The following is a 15,413-nucleotide window of genomic DNA, read 5'->3' on the forward strand; positions in this document are numbered from 1 at the left end:
TTCTCCTGGAAACGCAGGTTGGTGGAAGAAAGGATTAGGAAAGCATAGGGAGAAAACTGACCCCATTTGTGTCTGCTGGCAAGTAACACACCATCCAGACTGTAGTGAGGGTGACTGGACTAACAGCATAATCCTCAGAACAGTGGCTATATTGAGTGGAAACAGCAGAAGCCTGCATAGAAAGAAAAGGAAGCACCGGAAGTCCCATACAGTATTTTCCATAATGTGAACTCAGACACATTGCCCAATGTACTTATGATGGTGCTCCACTGTTGAAAAAGTGTTTCTGTTCCTATTCACCACATCCATCAGATTCCAGGTTTTCATGAAAAGGAAAAGCAGTAACTAAGTAGTGCTGATGCAAGGCCTTTGTCACAGTGATGATCAGAGTACCACCTGTAAAGCATTAGCTGTTACAGAAAGCATCCATTTCACAAACCAGTGTTAAAAGACAGCTCAATACACAAATGGGATCACAATTTTTCTATTCTTTGGGTAGTCTTCAAATTTCTCAAGGTACCACCTGAAAAAGAAAGACAGGAATCTCATGAATACTGACTCTTCAAAATGCTATCAAGAAAATTATGTAATTTTACAATGTGTTTAATTTAATCCATATATTCTAAAACTACAAACAAACAAAAGGAGCCTTTAGAACTTACTCTGGATAGAAAACTGTTTTCCCATTTTCACCCTATGACATCTAACCACCAGCTATAAGGAAACAAAGTTACTGCTGCCAGCAATGGGGAATCAAATCAACAGATGTGGTGAGAGCAGCCAGGAAAGGAAGGAATAGCCTGCTGTTGCAAAATATATGTTGTTGTGCATCCTGAATATTTGCATTTTAGAAGTAGAGCGAAAGAAGAATCCAAAGCATTCAAGGGGATAACATGTCAAATTGTATGACTTCATGTGGAAGCAAGGAATACTTCATATAATGGAATGACAGTCCTCTTGTGGATCATCATCAGCTCCAGTCAGGATATGGATAATCAAACTGAATGTGACAAACATTATACTACCCTTACTGCTAATCCCCCTCAAACACCATTGCCATTTTCAAATCTAGACCTTATAACACAAACACATTTACTCCCATTTTCAAGTATTTATTCCTCTGCTTCTCTAAGATTACAAAAGAAAAAAATTAATTTCATCTGGGCTCCTCAGAGATGCAGGTACTCGTTATCAATAGCTAACTGCAAGATCAAAGCTGAAGTAAGCAGCATGCAATGCATGATAACCTGCAGCTGTGGAATACCAGCATTAAACCATCTATCCTTTTCAGTAATTCAAGTCTTTCAAACTAAACAGGTTACATCAAAATATTTCTTGACTTACATGGATTTGCTATTTTTAGTAGGTTTTTCTTTTTTTCTTTCTGTACCCCTCTTCCATTTATGCATTTCTCCTTTAGTGCCAATTACTTCCTGTAACAACATTTACCTTTTCACAATGCTCTGTATATCAAGAGCTTTGAAAAGAGGTCTGTCAAGGCTGTCGTGGTTTAAGCCCAGGCCATAAATTAGAACCATGCAGTCTACTTCCCCCCCCCAACTCTTTCTTCCCCCCTGCTCCTGGAGGGACAGGGAGGAGAATCGAAAGAATGCAACTCCCACGGGTTGAGATAAGAACAGTTTAATAACTAAGGTATAACACAAACCACTACTGGTACCACCAATAATAATAATGATAAAGGAAATAACAAGGGAAGAGAAAACAACACCTCACCACCCGCCAACCGATAACTCCCCCACCCCACAGTCCTCCAGCCCTTCCGGGGACTCTCAGTTCTACATCCTGGGCATGACGTGCTGTGGTATGGAATACCTCTTTGGCTAGTTTGGGTCAGGTGTCCTGTCCCTGCTTCCTCCCGGCTTCTCGTCCTCCCTGGCAGAGCATGAGTCTCACAAAGTCCTTGGTCAGACTAAACATTCTGACCAGCAACTGAAAACATCGGCTTTATCAGTATTATTCCCAGGCCGAAAGTCAAAACCACAGCGCTGCACCAGCTACTAAGAAGGAGGAAAAGTGACTGCTGCTGCTGAACCCAGGACACAAGGCATAAGATAGAACATAATATACAACGAGAGGCTGAGGAACCTGGCATTGCTTTGTCTGGTGAGGAAGAGACTAAGAGTCACTGTTATTGCTGCCTACAAGTATTGGAAGGGGAGTTAAAGACAATGAAGCAAAACTATGAATGAAATGCAAACTTGGCAGCTGGAATGCAATTGCCCCATGCAAAAGTACAGGCCAGAGACTGGCTAGACAGCAGCTCTGCATGAAGGGTATGGACATCCTGGTGTGCAAGTTGAACACAAGTCAGTACAGATTCCTGCAATGATGAAGGCTAACTGCATACTGTCCTGCTTTAACAAAGTATAGAGCCACCAAGTGCTTATTCTCCACTATTCAGCAGTTAAGAGCCTGCATCTGCATTACTGCCTCCAGTTTTTGGCTTCCTGTGCTAGAGAGATGTCCACAAACCAGATAAGAATCCGGCAGATGGCCATTAAGTTGACTACATCGCTGGAACACATAAAAGGAGAGGTTCAGGGAACTAGGCTTGTTCAGCCTGGAAATGAAGTTAACAGGTAATTACAGTCTTCTGCTACCTACCACTATATCAGAGAGAAGGCATAGCCATATCCTCCCTTTTAAGCACACAGCAAATTGCCAATGGCAGGGGCTAAAAGTTGCAGCATGGAAAATTCCAACTAGATGCAAGGAATAAACCCTTTTCCTAATGAGAATGGAGAAAATCCTGTTCCAGTGCTTCGCCAGAGGTGTGCTTAAGCCTCCACTCTTGGAGGCACTCAGAACTCAACTGGACAAGTCTCTGGGCAACTATGTATAGTCTTGCAGTTAGCTCTGGTTGGAACAGGTTACACCAGATGACTGGACAACCTTTGGATGCTCCTCCCACCTAAGATACTTTGTGATTCCACAGAAATAGCAGGTCGTAAAACAAGGAGAGATGGTCACAGGCAATACGCTTGGAAGTTGCAGGTTGCTTGTTCACTGGGAAGATAATACAGATCTACATATAATCTGCAAGAGAACATCTGTTTCTGGAGTTTTTCAAGACCCCACTAGACATAGCCATGGCTGCCCTGACAGACTTAGCAATGTTTTGGCTTTTTTTTTTTTCTTCCCAACCTATTTCCTCCATAAATTCACGTTTATTTCCTCTCATGCCACTACGTTTCAGCACGAGAATCAAAGCAGGAAGCAGAAAATAACCAAAACAAGATTAAGGTGTTCAAATTCCTTTAAAAATGCTATTCCTTAAAGGGAGTCATAGCATGGCATCATTTAGGTTGGAAAGACCTTTAAGATCATTGAGTCCAACCATTAACCTAGCACTGCCAAGTCCACCACTAAACCATGTCCCTAAGCACCACCCCTTTCAAGAAACAAGTCTTCTCAAACTATGATCCTTCTGTTAGCAGGAAAGTCACATTAGCAGTCAGATTGTTTATTTACAAAGCAGAAACTTCATTAAATATCACTTACCAGAAATGTCTTCATATGGTCTGTACAGTTGATTATAGACAATGATACAGACTTGACTACAAAATGTGCCTGAGACAGAATACTTCAGAGTGATTTTCAAGATTTTAATATTATAGCAATAAATTTGAATTGCAAGGGAAAGTATAGCAGATGAACAATTAATACAATTTTCCGCAAACTCATCTATAATCTTTACAGATCCAGGATGAACTGTATTCATTTAAGCATTATTTTGGCCACCTCATTGTGCTTATGCTCAGTGCTATCCTGTTGAAATTCAGCAGCGCTTAATACTACTCAGTGTTCTCTATTGTACTCTCCACCACAGTAGCAGTCTTTCATAGGACTTGCTCTGCAACATCCCTCTGGAATGAGGTGTTAATTTGTGAAATGGAAATTAAGAATGGCATAGAGACAACATAAACTATAAACCCCAAACACTTACTGGTGGTGTTGTTTTGCCCTTGAACCCAAGATGAAAAGTGTGCACAACGCAAATGCAAGGCTTTCAATGGTGCAGCAGGCAAGGGCAAACCCAAACCATTCCAGGATCTCTCCAAAAAAGTTGGCTCCACTGACATACTCAAACATTCCTCCTGAAAGCAGGACAGAGTTAGTTTAAAACTTATTGAGGTTTTAGAGCTATAATAAGAGCTCAATAAGATCTATATCACCAGTGTCTCTATATAATTTTTAAAGGCAGTGGTATTCATTTCAAGCTGTACAATGATCACTTCAGACCTTATTCCTAGACTGACCTTCTCCAGTTCTATTTTTTTCTTCTTTAAATCATGAAAGAAAGGCAGATTTATCAATATCATAAGTGAGTTCATGTCTTTCTAAATAATTACTTTAAAATTATATCAGACTGTTTTTCTGATCACAAACTAAATTTTTCTTATAATATGTAAAAATGGAAAACATGCTCCCCTTTATGAGTCAAAAAAAATACCCATAGGGTTAGTTAGCATACAATGTTTAATTTCTTTCAGTAGTTCAGAAATTAACTATGAACATTATTATGAATTAAAGTTCCAAATTTATCCTCTAGCTTAAAATGTGTTGCAGTAGACCACCCCCTGTCCGGTCTACTGCTTCAGCCCTGGCACTCAGTGAAAGCAGTAATTACCAGTCTGCACTAAATGTGTTTTATAGCCAATTACACATAAACAATCAGTTCTCACCTGCTGGGAATTTTATAAAAGAACTTTCACCCTAGTTCCAAAGTTAGTGTACAAATTGATTAACATTTCAGTACGTGCTTTATCAGTGGGACTAAACAAACAACTATTTGCCAAGTGTAATAAAGGACATGTTTTGACCTTGCTTTAATTATAATTCCTTTGCCTCTGATAAAAGAGAAGCAGAATTCTAGGATTTGAACTGGATAAGCAATATCAAAAAGACCAACTCATCCTGATTGTACATCAAATAACATGTTATTTCCTTCAGGACTTATTTTGTACACTGTAATACAGTACACTTAGTTTCACATGGGCACTTCTATTTACTTCTATTAATAAGTTGCCTTGGTGAAAAATAACAAGCTATTGCCTTATATGTATATATAGTTATTCCAGTTTTAGTTTTAAAAGTGTCATTAAAAACCAAGAGAGCAACAACTTAAGGGAAACACTTAGAAATATCAGAATTCAGAGGTAACCACTATTTTTCTTCTCTCACCGAGTGTAATATACATTGTAATATACCTGGAAGAGTCTAATGTTTCCAAAAGTGTCAATAAACTTTAACACTTCGCTAGGCTCCATAAAAAGTCCTTTCATAGCCTTCATTTTTCATAGCCTTCATTTTTCCCCACAAAGAACAGAATTTATAATGCTTAATTTCCTCTGGATATCTGTCCCCTTTTCCCTGTGTCTCCCTTATCACAGTAGTCATTGCTCTCTGATTACCTAAGACCGTATCTAAGGTCTTTCTCCGTCCACCTACCTATTCTCATGAAAGGTATGAGAAGAACCCAACTCCCTCTTCTTCATTCCCTCCCTTCATGTATTACACATCAGTAAGATTCTGTTGAGCCCTCAATTACCCAGGCTGAACAAACAGTCCCAGCTCTCTCCACCTCTCCTCGTATGGGAGATGCTTCTTTAGCTATATAGATTTCTAACACATTTACTCACCTCTTGGTATCTTGTAGCCAGTTTCCCCTGGTTTTCTCAAATTTCTGAGAATATGATCAGAATGAATATTGATTGCCATGCCAATCAACCACCCCATAAAACCTGAAGAGAAATATTTAAAGTATTAACTTTAATACACTGAGTCAAAGTATGTTCAGAAAACAAACTACAGTCGTGTATCACTTATTAGGCATATTATCTCAAAGCAGTAATAACGTAAGCAGTATAAGCAATTCTGTTGACATCCTACACAATCCCGCTCCCACACTGAGCTCTTCAGCAGACCTCACAGTGATCAACAGGTCTCTAGAAAGGAATAGCACTGTAAGTATAAAGTTCATTCTTATTACATCTGTATATATGTACACATGCATAAATTTATATATTTCACTGACTTCCATACAGAAAAATATTTTAACATTTCAAACACTGAAAGTAACAGCCATTCTTATTCCTGCCAGAGGGATACATCTTAGTCCCATTGTCCCACTTTTTAATCCTTTCTTTTTTACTGACATCACACCAGAGTTTCCACAGCAGGCTTCTGTGCAATAAGAGAGATAATGAAATTGTGAAAGAATTCGGGCACTATTTACATCGTTCAACAAAATGCGTTAACCATTTACACCAGGCTTTCACAGAAACTAAGATTATTGTTGCATTCTGCACCCTTATGTTTCGTTGCCATGATTGCATGGGATAAATCAAAAGAAATTTAGGATTGAAATTTGGTATTTTCACCCTTCCATTTTGAGTCTTTGGCTACGTTACGTATGTTATCTTCCTTTGAAGGCAGCATTCCTTGTTACTAGGAGCAGACAGAATTCAGGTTTTGAGGGTAGATCTGTTGTATTGCTTTGAATCTTCCTCCAAAGTTATTGATTTGTATTATCAAGAATATGCCAGTGATGTGCTTCTAGGACAAAGTCCTCTACATGCTAGACTAGGACAGCTTTGCCTTTTTGCACCCATAATGCAAGTCTTTCAGATGGTTCTCTTTCAATAGAGAGCAATCCAGCAGTACGACCATCTCAGCAAGGATACTAAGTGGATATCAGGATGTAAAGGGCCATTTTGCAAGGCCAGCAGGTTGTCAGAGCGTACTTCACCAAGACTTAGGCTACATTTCAAAGTGAAGCTACAGATATAAGTGAACCTTGCCCCTCAAACATGTTGTTCAACAGGCAGCTTATTCTCACACTCCCCTGCGGGATGCCATTTACCTAAGGCATCTAGCTGCCTGCTTTCACAGGGATCAGGAGGAAATGTCTACTCTGCAGAGAAATGAAGGCTTCTGCACGAAAGCTCTTTCCATATTTACCTATATAAAGAAAGTTGCTTGATTAGCTTGTTACAATCTGCTTACATTACAAAACTAATTGCAATATTTAGTCATGTGGACAAGAGCGTTTCTTAACCTTCTGCTCATACAGCACAGTGCAGTAAGTTTCCATTAGCAATCAAGGTGTGTAGCTGCTGTATGTGAAGTCTTTTGCAGTGAAATTTTACCATAATCCTTTCAGCTATATATTCAATGTAATGACATCATCATGAGATAGATTACAGATTAATTAGATCAACATAAGGTATTTACAGATCAATTCATATAACAACATTAAAAAAAAAAACAAACCACAGGATGAATAATTCAAATGCTGTTGAATTCCACTTTTAGAAAAAAAGATAATGTGAACTTTTTTCCCTCAGAACAGATCTCTATCCCAACAGAGAATATTGACTCCCCAGTGCATCCAGCAACAAAAATATTTTGCTTCTCTTAGCATTAGTAATTATGTATCAATTTGCTAATTGCCAGAGGAGATCGAGACTACCTTGGAAAACAAGGGATGTTACTCATACAACTAAATAAGCAAGTCATTGTCTCTACCCATACATTTCTACTCTGAAATGCCACCATAATTTCTGAGAACATTAACTGCATATTCGGTATTCATATCTGTTTGCAAATTACTATAAGAAGTTTTCAGACAATGCAAAAAGACTGGAGCTTGTTTTAAGAGTGTCCATTTACTATAGAAGATTAGTTCGATTTTGTGCATTTTTACCCCTCTTAGTTGAAAAATACCACATCAAAAGGAAACCAAATCTTTCTTCCTGGACAGCAAGCCAATGAAGGTAAGCTATTTTAACAGCACTCCTCTTTGATTTTAAGATCCAGTTTCCCTCTGCTGAAGTACTGCGCATAACTGTGTTTCCTGCACCTATACTCAATGGACAGAGAATAAAGTTGTGGAAAGCCAGCAGTGGTAGCAGCAGTGGGAGTCTCCCAGTACTGTCCACAGATCACCACTGACTGAACATGACTTCATTTCAATCATCACCCCAACAACAGATGAACTTTGATGAAATCAGATAAGCTCAGTGGTGATGAAATCACAACTAACGTCAGCAGGCAACAATCCAACACCATTCTCCTGCCCTGAAGGACTGTTACGACAGATGAAACCCAACATCATGAGCTGAATGAACTCAACAAACTTCATAGGGATTGTCCATTGACTAAGGAGTGACATCTGTGTGTATATACAGAGATAATATATATATATAGAGAGAGAGAGAGAGACAGACAGAAAACAAGATGGTATATTGGAAAGTGTGGGACCTGAGCATGATGTAAATGGCATAGAATAAAGGGTGGAGACTGTCCTGGTTTCAGCTGCAACAGTTATTTTTTTTTTTCCTAGTAGCTAGTACAAGGCTGTGTTCCAGCTTTTCTGACCTACTAGAGTTCAGCTGAGAAGGACCTGGGAATACATCTGGAGTACTGTGTCCAGTTCTGGGCTCCTCTGTAGACAAGGAGCTACTGGAGAAGGTCCAGAGGAGGGCCACATGGATGATCATGGTCTGGAGCATCTCTCATGAGGAGGGACTGCAGGAGCTGGGCCTGTTTAGTCTACAGAAGACCAAGAGGGAATCTCATTAATGCATGTAAGAATCTCAAAGGTGGGTGCCAGGACGTTGGTGCCAGACTCTTTTCAGTGGTGCCCAGCGACAGGACAAGGAGCAATGGCCATAAACTAAAACACAAGAAGTTTCACCACAACATGAGGAAGAACTTCATTACATTGAGGGTCACAGAGCACTGGAACAGGCTGCCCAGAGAGGTTGTGCAATCTCCCTCTCTATAGACATTCAAAACCTGCCTGGACATATTCCTGTGTAACTGCTCTGGGTGGCCTTGCCTTGGCAGGGGGACTTGACTGGATGATCTCTAGAGGTCCTTTCTAACCCTAATGATTATTTGAATCTGTGCTTGATTCACTGTCCTAATCCTCAGATTCTCACCATGACTAAGTCCTAGGACTGCACTCTACAAAGCCAAGAGCTGGTTATGCACCACAATCTACTTGACTTGGCTTCCACCACAGGGAAATGTGGACATGTAAACAGCAAGGAAGCCACAGCATATCCCAGTAGATTCTCAGAACCACAGGATACACCATACTAGTGGTGTATATATACATAATAGTCTTGTGAGGTCATCTATTCAACTCAAGAGGCTTTTCTCCATCTGGGTAAACCTGGAGGTTAAGGCCTGGCTTCATATTAGGAGAACCCTTGCATAAGAACAACTAGGTGTATATTACCAAACAATGTAGTGCCAAAGAAGAGCATATATGCATTGTTGCACCAGTGCCCTCTTCACCCGTACCTATATAGAATCTCATGCAAGATTACCTCCCCTTCTTCAGACTATTTCAGAGTGACAGCATGATAACTGCCAGCTGGTTCACCTCCGCACTCTGGGTTTCAGGAAGATGCAGCGCAAGATGATGTATAAAAAACACCAGGAGACCAATTTCTACAGGTGTCAGAAGTGCCTTGTAGACACTTAGGGTGAACAAGTGCCTCATCTCATCTCTGTGGTTAGTCTCTCCAAGAAGGCACAAAATCATCTGGAGCATCCAGATGCCAATAGATATTAGGAGATATACTGACTAACCCTCATCCGTCGGTCACAAGACCATATGCAGGTATGGAAAACACCCATGCTCTCCTCACATCTATTCTGTATAGACGGCTGAGGTGGCACACGTGCTTGGTTGCCTGACAGCCAGATAAAAAGCCTCACACAACAGATTAAGTGCTGATGTTCTGTCACCTGTGCCTTCTGAGTTATAGGTACTGCTCTTCTCCACATAGCTGCTGCAAAAAAAAGTGTTTTGATGAACAGAAGGGTTAGCCATCAACATGAAAGGAAGTGGTTGAAGGGGGATTTAAAGTAGTAAGACAAGACATATGGCAGACTGGCATACTACAAAGGGTTTGATGAAGCTAAAGCAAGCAAAGGAAGAAAAGAGCTTCCAACTAGAAGTGCAGACAGATTAGGGAAGAACACAAGGGGGAAACATGCAGATGCATATATATCCCTGTTTACAGCACTCACCACTTCAGAGTATCATGGGTTCTTTTGGTTAAGTTCACAGGCTTTCTACTGGCACGCATGTAAGGTACATGCTAAAAAAATTATGAAGCTGCTCCCACACCTATTTGCAAGCTCATGGTTTTATCAAGTGTTGCACTGCATTTGAAGTTCACTGCTCTGACCTAAACCTACATGCAGTCCAGAGAAACTGAGCTAACCACATCAAAACTGTATGCTGCTCCAAAACAATTGCTGGTGTAGGGATAAGCTATTTCTTTCTCAGAATTAACTCCTAAACATCTGAAAACAGTCAATCTGTATATTAAGGCTTCAGAGAGAATACATCAGCTGTTTGAAACCTCCCACCATGATGGTCAATCAGCCTCACTTCCCCAAATTTTTGCCTTCACTGCAAATTTATCTAACTTCAGCTTCCAACTACTGAACCTTGTTTGGCTGCTACTTGTAGACACTCTCCCATTTCTCTTCTACTCAGTAACTTCATATGGACTTCAGAAATACCTCGTTAACCCTCAGCAAATATGCCTTCTTGCAATTGTTATTTTATAATCTTTTACTCATTTTTTTCTGCCAGATGTTTAAGAACCAGAACATAATAATCCTGTTGTTCAGGGAGTATCCAGCGTACAATACAGCACTGCTGCATTGGAGTTGAACAAAGCTACAAGCATAAACTGCACATTTGGTGATACCTAGCTGAGATGAATACCAAATAATTATAAATATCCTCTGTGTTCCAATTATCTTGATGTGCACTACAAAACAAAAAGAAAAACCCAAAAGATATTCTAGTACAAGAAGAAACAAGACATCTTCAGCTTGGCTGTTTCATAGCCATGCCAAACTAAAGATTTACTGTAATAACATTCAGAAAAGTCAACAAGTGACATCCAAAACGGTTGCTACCATTAACAGCAGCATTACTAATAGTACTATTAATAGAACTGATAACAGCATTAATTAGTAATATAATAATTAATAGTACCCATAATAGTACCATTAATACCATTAACAGGAATGTTCACTTTCATAGTTTTCAGGATAACTTTTTAAAGCAATATTTTGACTCAAAATAGTCATGAAAGCAACACTTTGCTTACAATTAGCATTACTGGAAATACACATAAGCATATATTCCGAACTGATATTATTTGGGGGGAAAAAAACCCAAGTTAAAAAACAGCAAACAAACCCAAACTAAACTAATTCATACACAGAAGTATTCACAACAGAAGGCAGATGACTCCAGCTATTATTATTTATACATGTACGTCTTTCAGAAATCCTTGATACAAAAACCAAACCAATGAAACCTGAGCAGCAGTCTTACGACCTTAAGTTTTTAAGATCTTACAGTAAGGATGAATTGTTTTATGGCTCCTGACTCATGATTTAACAGCACTATATTGAGGTATCTTTCGATGAAGGTACTAAACTAGGGCACCGGAAACAAATCTATGGTGCATCAGTCTTCAACAGTTTTGATCCACCAATCTTTTAATCACTTTTTTTGTTGTTAAACTTGGATCCGACAACAACAAGAAGACTGGAATTTCAAAAATACCACGAGAATTTCAAGCACATCAAGTGCCTACCACCCACTGAAGTAATTCCTTTGTGCCTCAATTTCTCCATTTTTAGAACACAAGCAGTACCACCTCCTAATCCTGACAAGGGAATCTATTTTGATTTACATTTTGTCAATCTTATAGTCATGACAACATTTAACACAGCAGCCTATTGTCATCCACAGTAACACTGCAGTAAAGGTAAAAGCTTCTTATTCTAAAAGTCTTGAGAAATTTGGGAAAAACACTGATTTGCTCTGACTCTAGAATAACAAGAGTGGTCCTGGGTCAGATCAAGGATCCACACAGCCCAGTATTATGCCTTTGAATGACAAGGAAAAATATTCTGGTTTATACTCAGATCAAAAAGATCTTCCTGGTGCCACTAGACATCATAGCCTTTTAATCATATGCACGGCTTCAAGTATAAATGCAACCTCATTTCCTGATAGGAGTCAGTGATCCACCCTCCAAACCCTTCTTGAAGGACCAGTTATGTTGTCCGGCAAAGCCCACTCCTATTACAGGGGTGTGTGGGCTGGTGCATGCATGTGCATGCACACCTAAATACCCTAGCAGCGAGGACTTCGGGCATTAGAAATGTTATCTTGGTATTTAGCAGCTGCCCTTACTGGATTTGTACCCCATGAATTCATTCACTTCTGTTTGGCCACATACAAACCTTTAGTACCCACGACATTGAGAAACAAGGGATTTCAGTTTAATCTACATGTTATGTGTAAAGTCTGCTTTGTTTGTTCTAAACCTGCATATTGATGGTTTCGTTTCAGGCCTCAAGTTCTTATATTCAAAAAACAAAACAACAAAAAAACCCAACCACATGACCCATATTTACTTTGATGTTAAAGAATAAATATGACAGTCAGCTCAGCTAAGACTGACATTGTGGGAAGAAGTGTCAGTTCACAATTCTAAAACAAAAAAGGTTAAAAGGCTTCCAGCTACAGCAAACAAAAGAATTAACTATGAGAAAAGTTATAAAATGGGATTGAAGACACTATAAAATTATAATGAAAAATAAAAAGCCTTGAAGACAAAGGAAAACTACAACTAATATTCTCATAATGTGTTTTACATCACCTGTAATAAAACGTGGATCTTTTAACCAGCCTGAAGGGTATTTTGCATAGTTGCTTAAGCTTCGGCCTTGCAAGTATCCATTGTAAACACAGAACAGAAGTGCCAGCACAAAAGTGAAAAATGGTGTTGGTTTTCCTTCCCGTATCAGAAGAGGAAATATGAGTGCCCTATAACAGCCAAGGAAAGAAAAACTGTTGCATTAACAAACAGAAAAGATATTTTTGATGTACAGAACTGTAATCCATAGCCCATATTATCCTGCTTTTGAAATTCTCAGCAGTCTCTAATCCCAGTTCAGAAGGAGTTACACTTGCTTTGACACCTAAATAATTTTGTTGCCTCATCAGAATTACAAGATCAGTCCTCTCAGTCCTTACAACAGAATTGTTGAACCTTGTATGCAAGGCAATTACTTTGACCATAGGAGTAAAGGCAACTGATGTTTTAAACATGGCATATTTTTGTCCACCTTTCTTCCCAAGTGTTCACGCGTATCATTAAGCTTTCTGAAGTGAGCCAGGTCTCACAATCCCTACATCAAATCCACCAGCACTTCCAGGGGGAAAGTCAATCCCTGTGAAATTAACCTAACTGAGCCCGGTTTCCTCCTTATTCTTAAAGTTACCTGAAAATATTAATTCTTTTGCCTTGATAATCTTGGTCTACCCTATGACACCTGATAAAGGCAGGTGACAAATCCACAGCTGCTATCTCATTTTGGAAAGGAATCTTGATTGCTTTTCCTGGCAATTACATGAGCAAACAGGCTCCAAACAAGAAAAGCAGGTGAGGGTTTCTGTGCTTTGTCTCTCATGGCTAGCCAACTTCCCATCACCTATCAATTTAATTGCAATCTGTAATGATACAGGAACAGGATTACTGAAGCCTGAGCATTCTTTGCGTGTTTTTCCAGCTATCCAAGGATTACTGCTTCAGAGGAAGCAAAACCGTGACAGCTTTCAAGAAAGCGTAACAAAAATCATTAATATGATTATTTAAAGACCGCTAGGTTGCAACAAACACGCAACAGTCTACATTCACCTACAGAACAGTCCCTCTGTTCAGAGATAGCAGTAAGCAACTGGAAAAATAGACACTGCGGTACAGGTCAGCTTTCTGTGCAAGCTTTGACTTTTTGTTTCCAGATTTTCCCAGACACAGAGGATGAGTTAACATGTCAACACCAATCTCTTTATTCTTAAGGCTGGAAAAGAGGGAGTAAAGACGCAGTCCTGGGTTTGCAAAGCCAGTCAGCCACCAGGCCAACTGTACATTGCATCCCTCTCTACCACCAGGATATGGAATACTTTTGGTCAAAACCAACAGCCTATCGCAATAAACACTGCATGTAGCTGATATCAACTCATATACCACACTCACAATTAGCCTGACAAATCTTTCCCTGCCATATTAGCATGGTAACAATATCACTTGTGGAGTATTACCAGTACCTACCATGACTTGATGGGAACAGCAAAATCTTGCCTAAGCTCTAGTCAGGCTGCTTTCTCTCAAGTAGTTTACAGAATATCCAAATACCACCGACTGCACGGTAACATGGGGCACTCAGCCCCAGCTCTGCTAGTGCTTTAACTAATCCTTGAATGTCCTGAGCTGGGAGGGTCCCACAAGAATCATTGAGTCAAACTTCCGAAGTGAACACTGCAATTGGAAAATCACAACCGTTTCCCCATAGTAAAATTGTATCAGCATCCAGAGCTGATTTTCCCGTGTTGGAACACTGTGCTCTTACACCACCAAATACTCTATTCTGAAAGACGCCCGAGCACTCCACCGCACCCCGCACAGCAGGGCAAAGCGGCGAGCACGGCACCGGCACAATTACTTGCTCAGCTCATGTAAAAACCTAGAGCATCTTAACACAGGTGCAAAAAAGACATTAGCGATTGTTACAGCGAATAGCAAGAATTAACAATAATTAACCAACGACAGAATTTTAGTCCCTGTAGCCGGAGAGCAGCAGTCAGGTGTTTCTGTCGGGACTGACACTAAACTGCCGCAGTACGGCACCCGCTCACCTGTCACCACTCCCCGTCCTCCCCGTTTTCCAGGGGAGGCCGAAGGGAGCGCCCCCCACCCCACCCGAGCGCTCCATCGCAGACCCCGCCGCACCTCTGTACGTAGTGCACGATGAAACAGCCCAGCAGGATGCGATTGGGCCAGGCGGCGGAGACCGCCCCGCCGCAGGCAGCGAGCCCGATCGGGACGAGGAGAGAGGGCAGTTCCTGCAGAACCCATGCGGGGCGGGCGGGCAGTAGCCAGCCGAAGCGCCGCGAGGAGTAACGCCCATAGGGCATGTGTATGAAACAGAGCAGCACCGCGGAGCCGGCGCCCAGCGCCACCAGCCCGTAGGAGAGGAGCTCGAGCAGCCGCTGCTCCTCCGGGCCCGACACCCGCCGCCACAACCAGCAAACGTCACTGACACCCATCGCACACCACACACTCAAAGGCGCCCGGGCGCCTCCATTCATCAGCCGGCCGAGGGCACACCCACCGGCACCGCGGACCAATCGGCACCGCGGGGGGGCGTGACCGGCACCGCTGCCTCCACCCTCCGGTTGGTGGGGTTGCCGCGGGCGGAGAGGCGCTTCTGGAACGGAAGTTCCGCCGCGGTGGCGGCGGCACCGGCACCGAAGGCACGGAAGTGACCCG

The 15,413-nt window shown here is 41.1% G+C and overlaps 1 protein-coding gene across 1 annotated transcript; it reads right to left on the reverse strand.

Annotated features, from left to right (window-relative positions):
- Positions 1 to 456: 456 nt before the first annotated feature.
- Positions 457 to 15,190, reverse strand: SRD5A1 (steroid 5 alpha-reductase 1; the record flags this gene model as incomplete). The annotated part of the gene is made up of 5 exons (XM_080609682.1): positions 457 to 523; positions 3,968 to 4,118; positions 5,664 to 5,765; positions 12,741 to 12,907; positions 14,874 to 15,190. The coding sequence occupies 5 exons, from the start codon at positions 15,188 to 15,190 to the stop codon at positions 457 to 459; spliced, it is 804 nt and encodes a 267-aa protein (XP_080465808.1).
- Positions 15,191 to 15,413: the final 223 nt, after the last annotated feature.

Source organism: Psittacula echo (assembly GCF_963264785.1).
Source record: "Psittacula echo genome assembly, chromosome: 2".
Lineage (NCBI taxonomy): Eukaryota > Metazoa > Chordata > Aves > Psittaciformes > Psittacidae > Psittacula > Psittacula echo.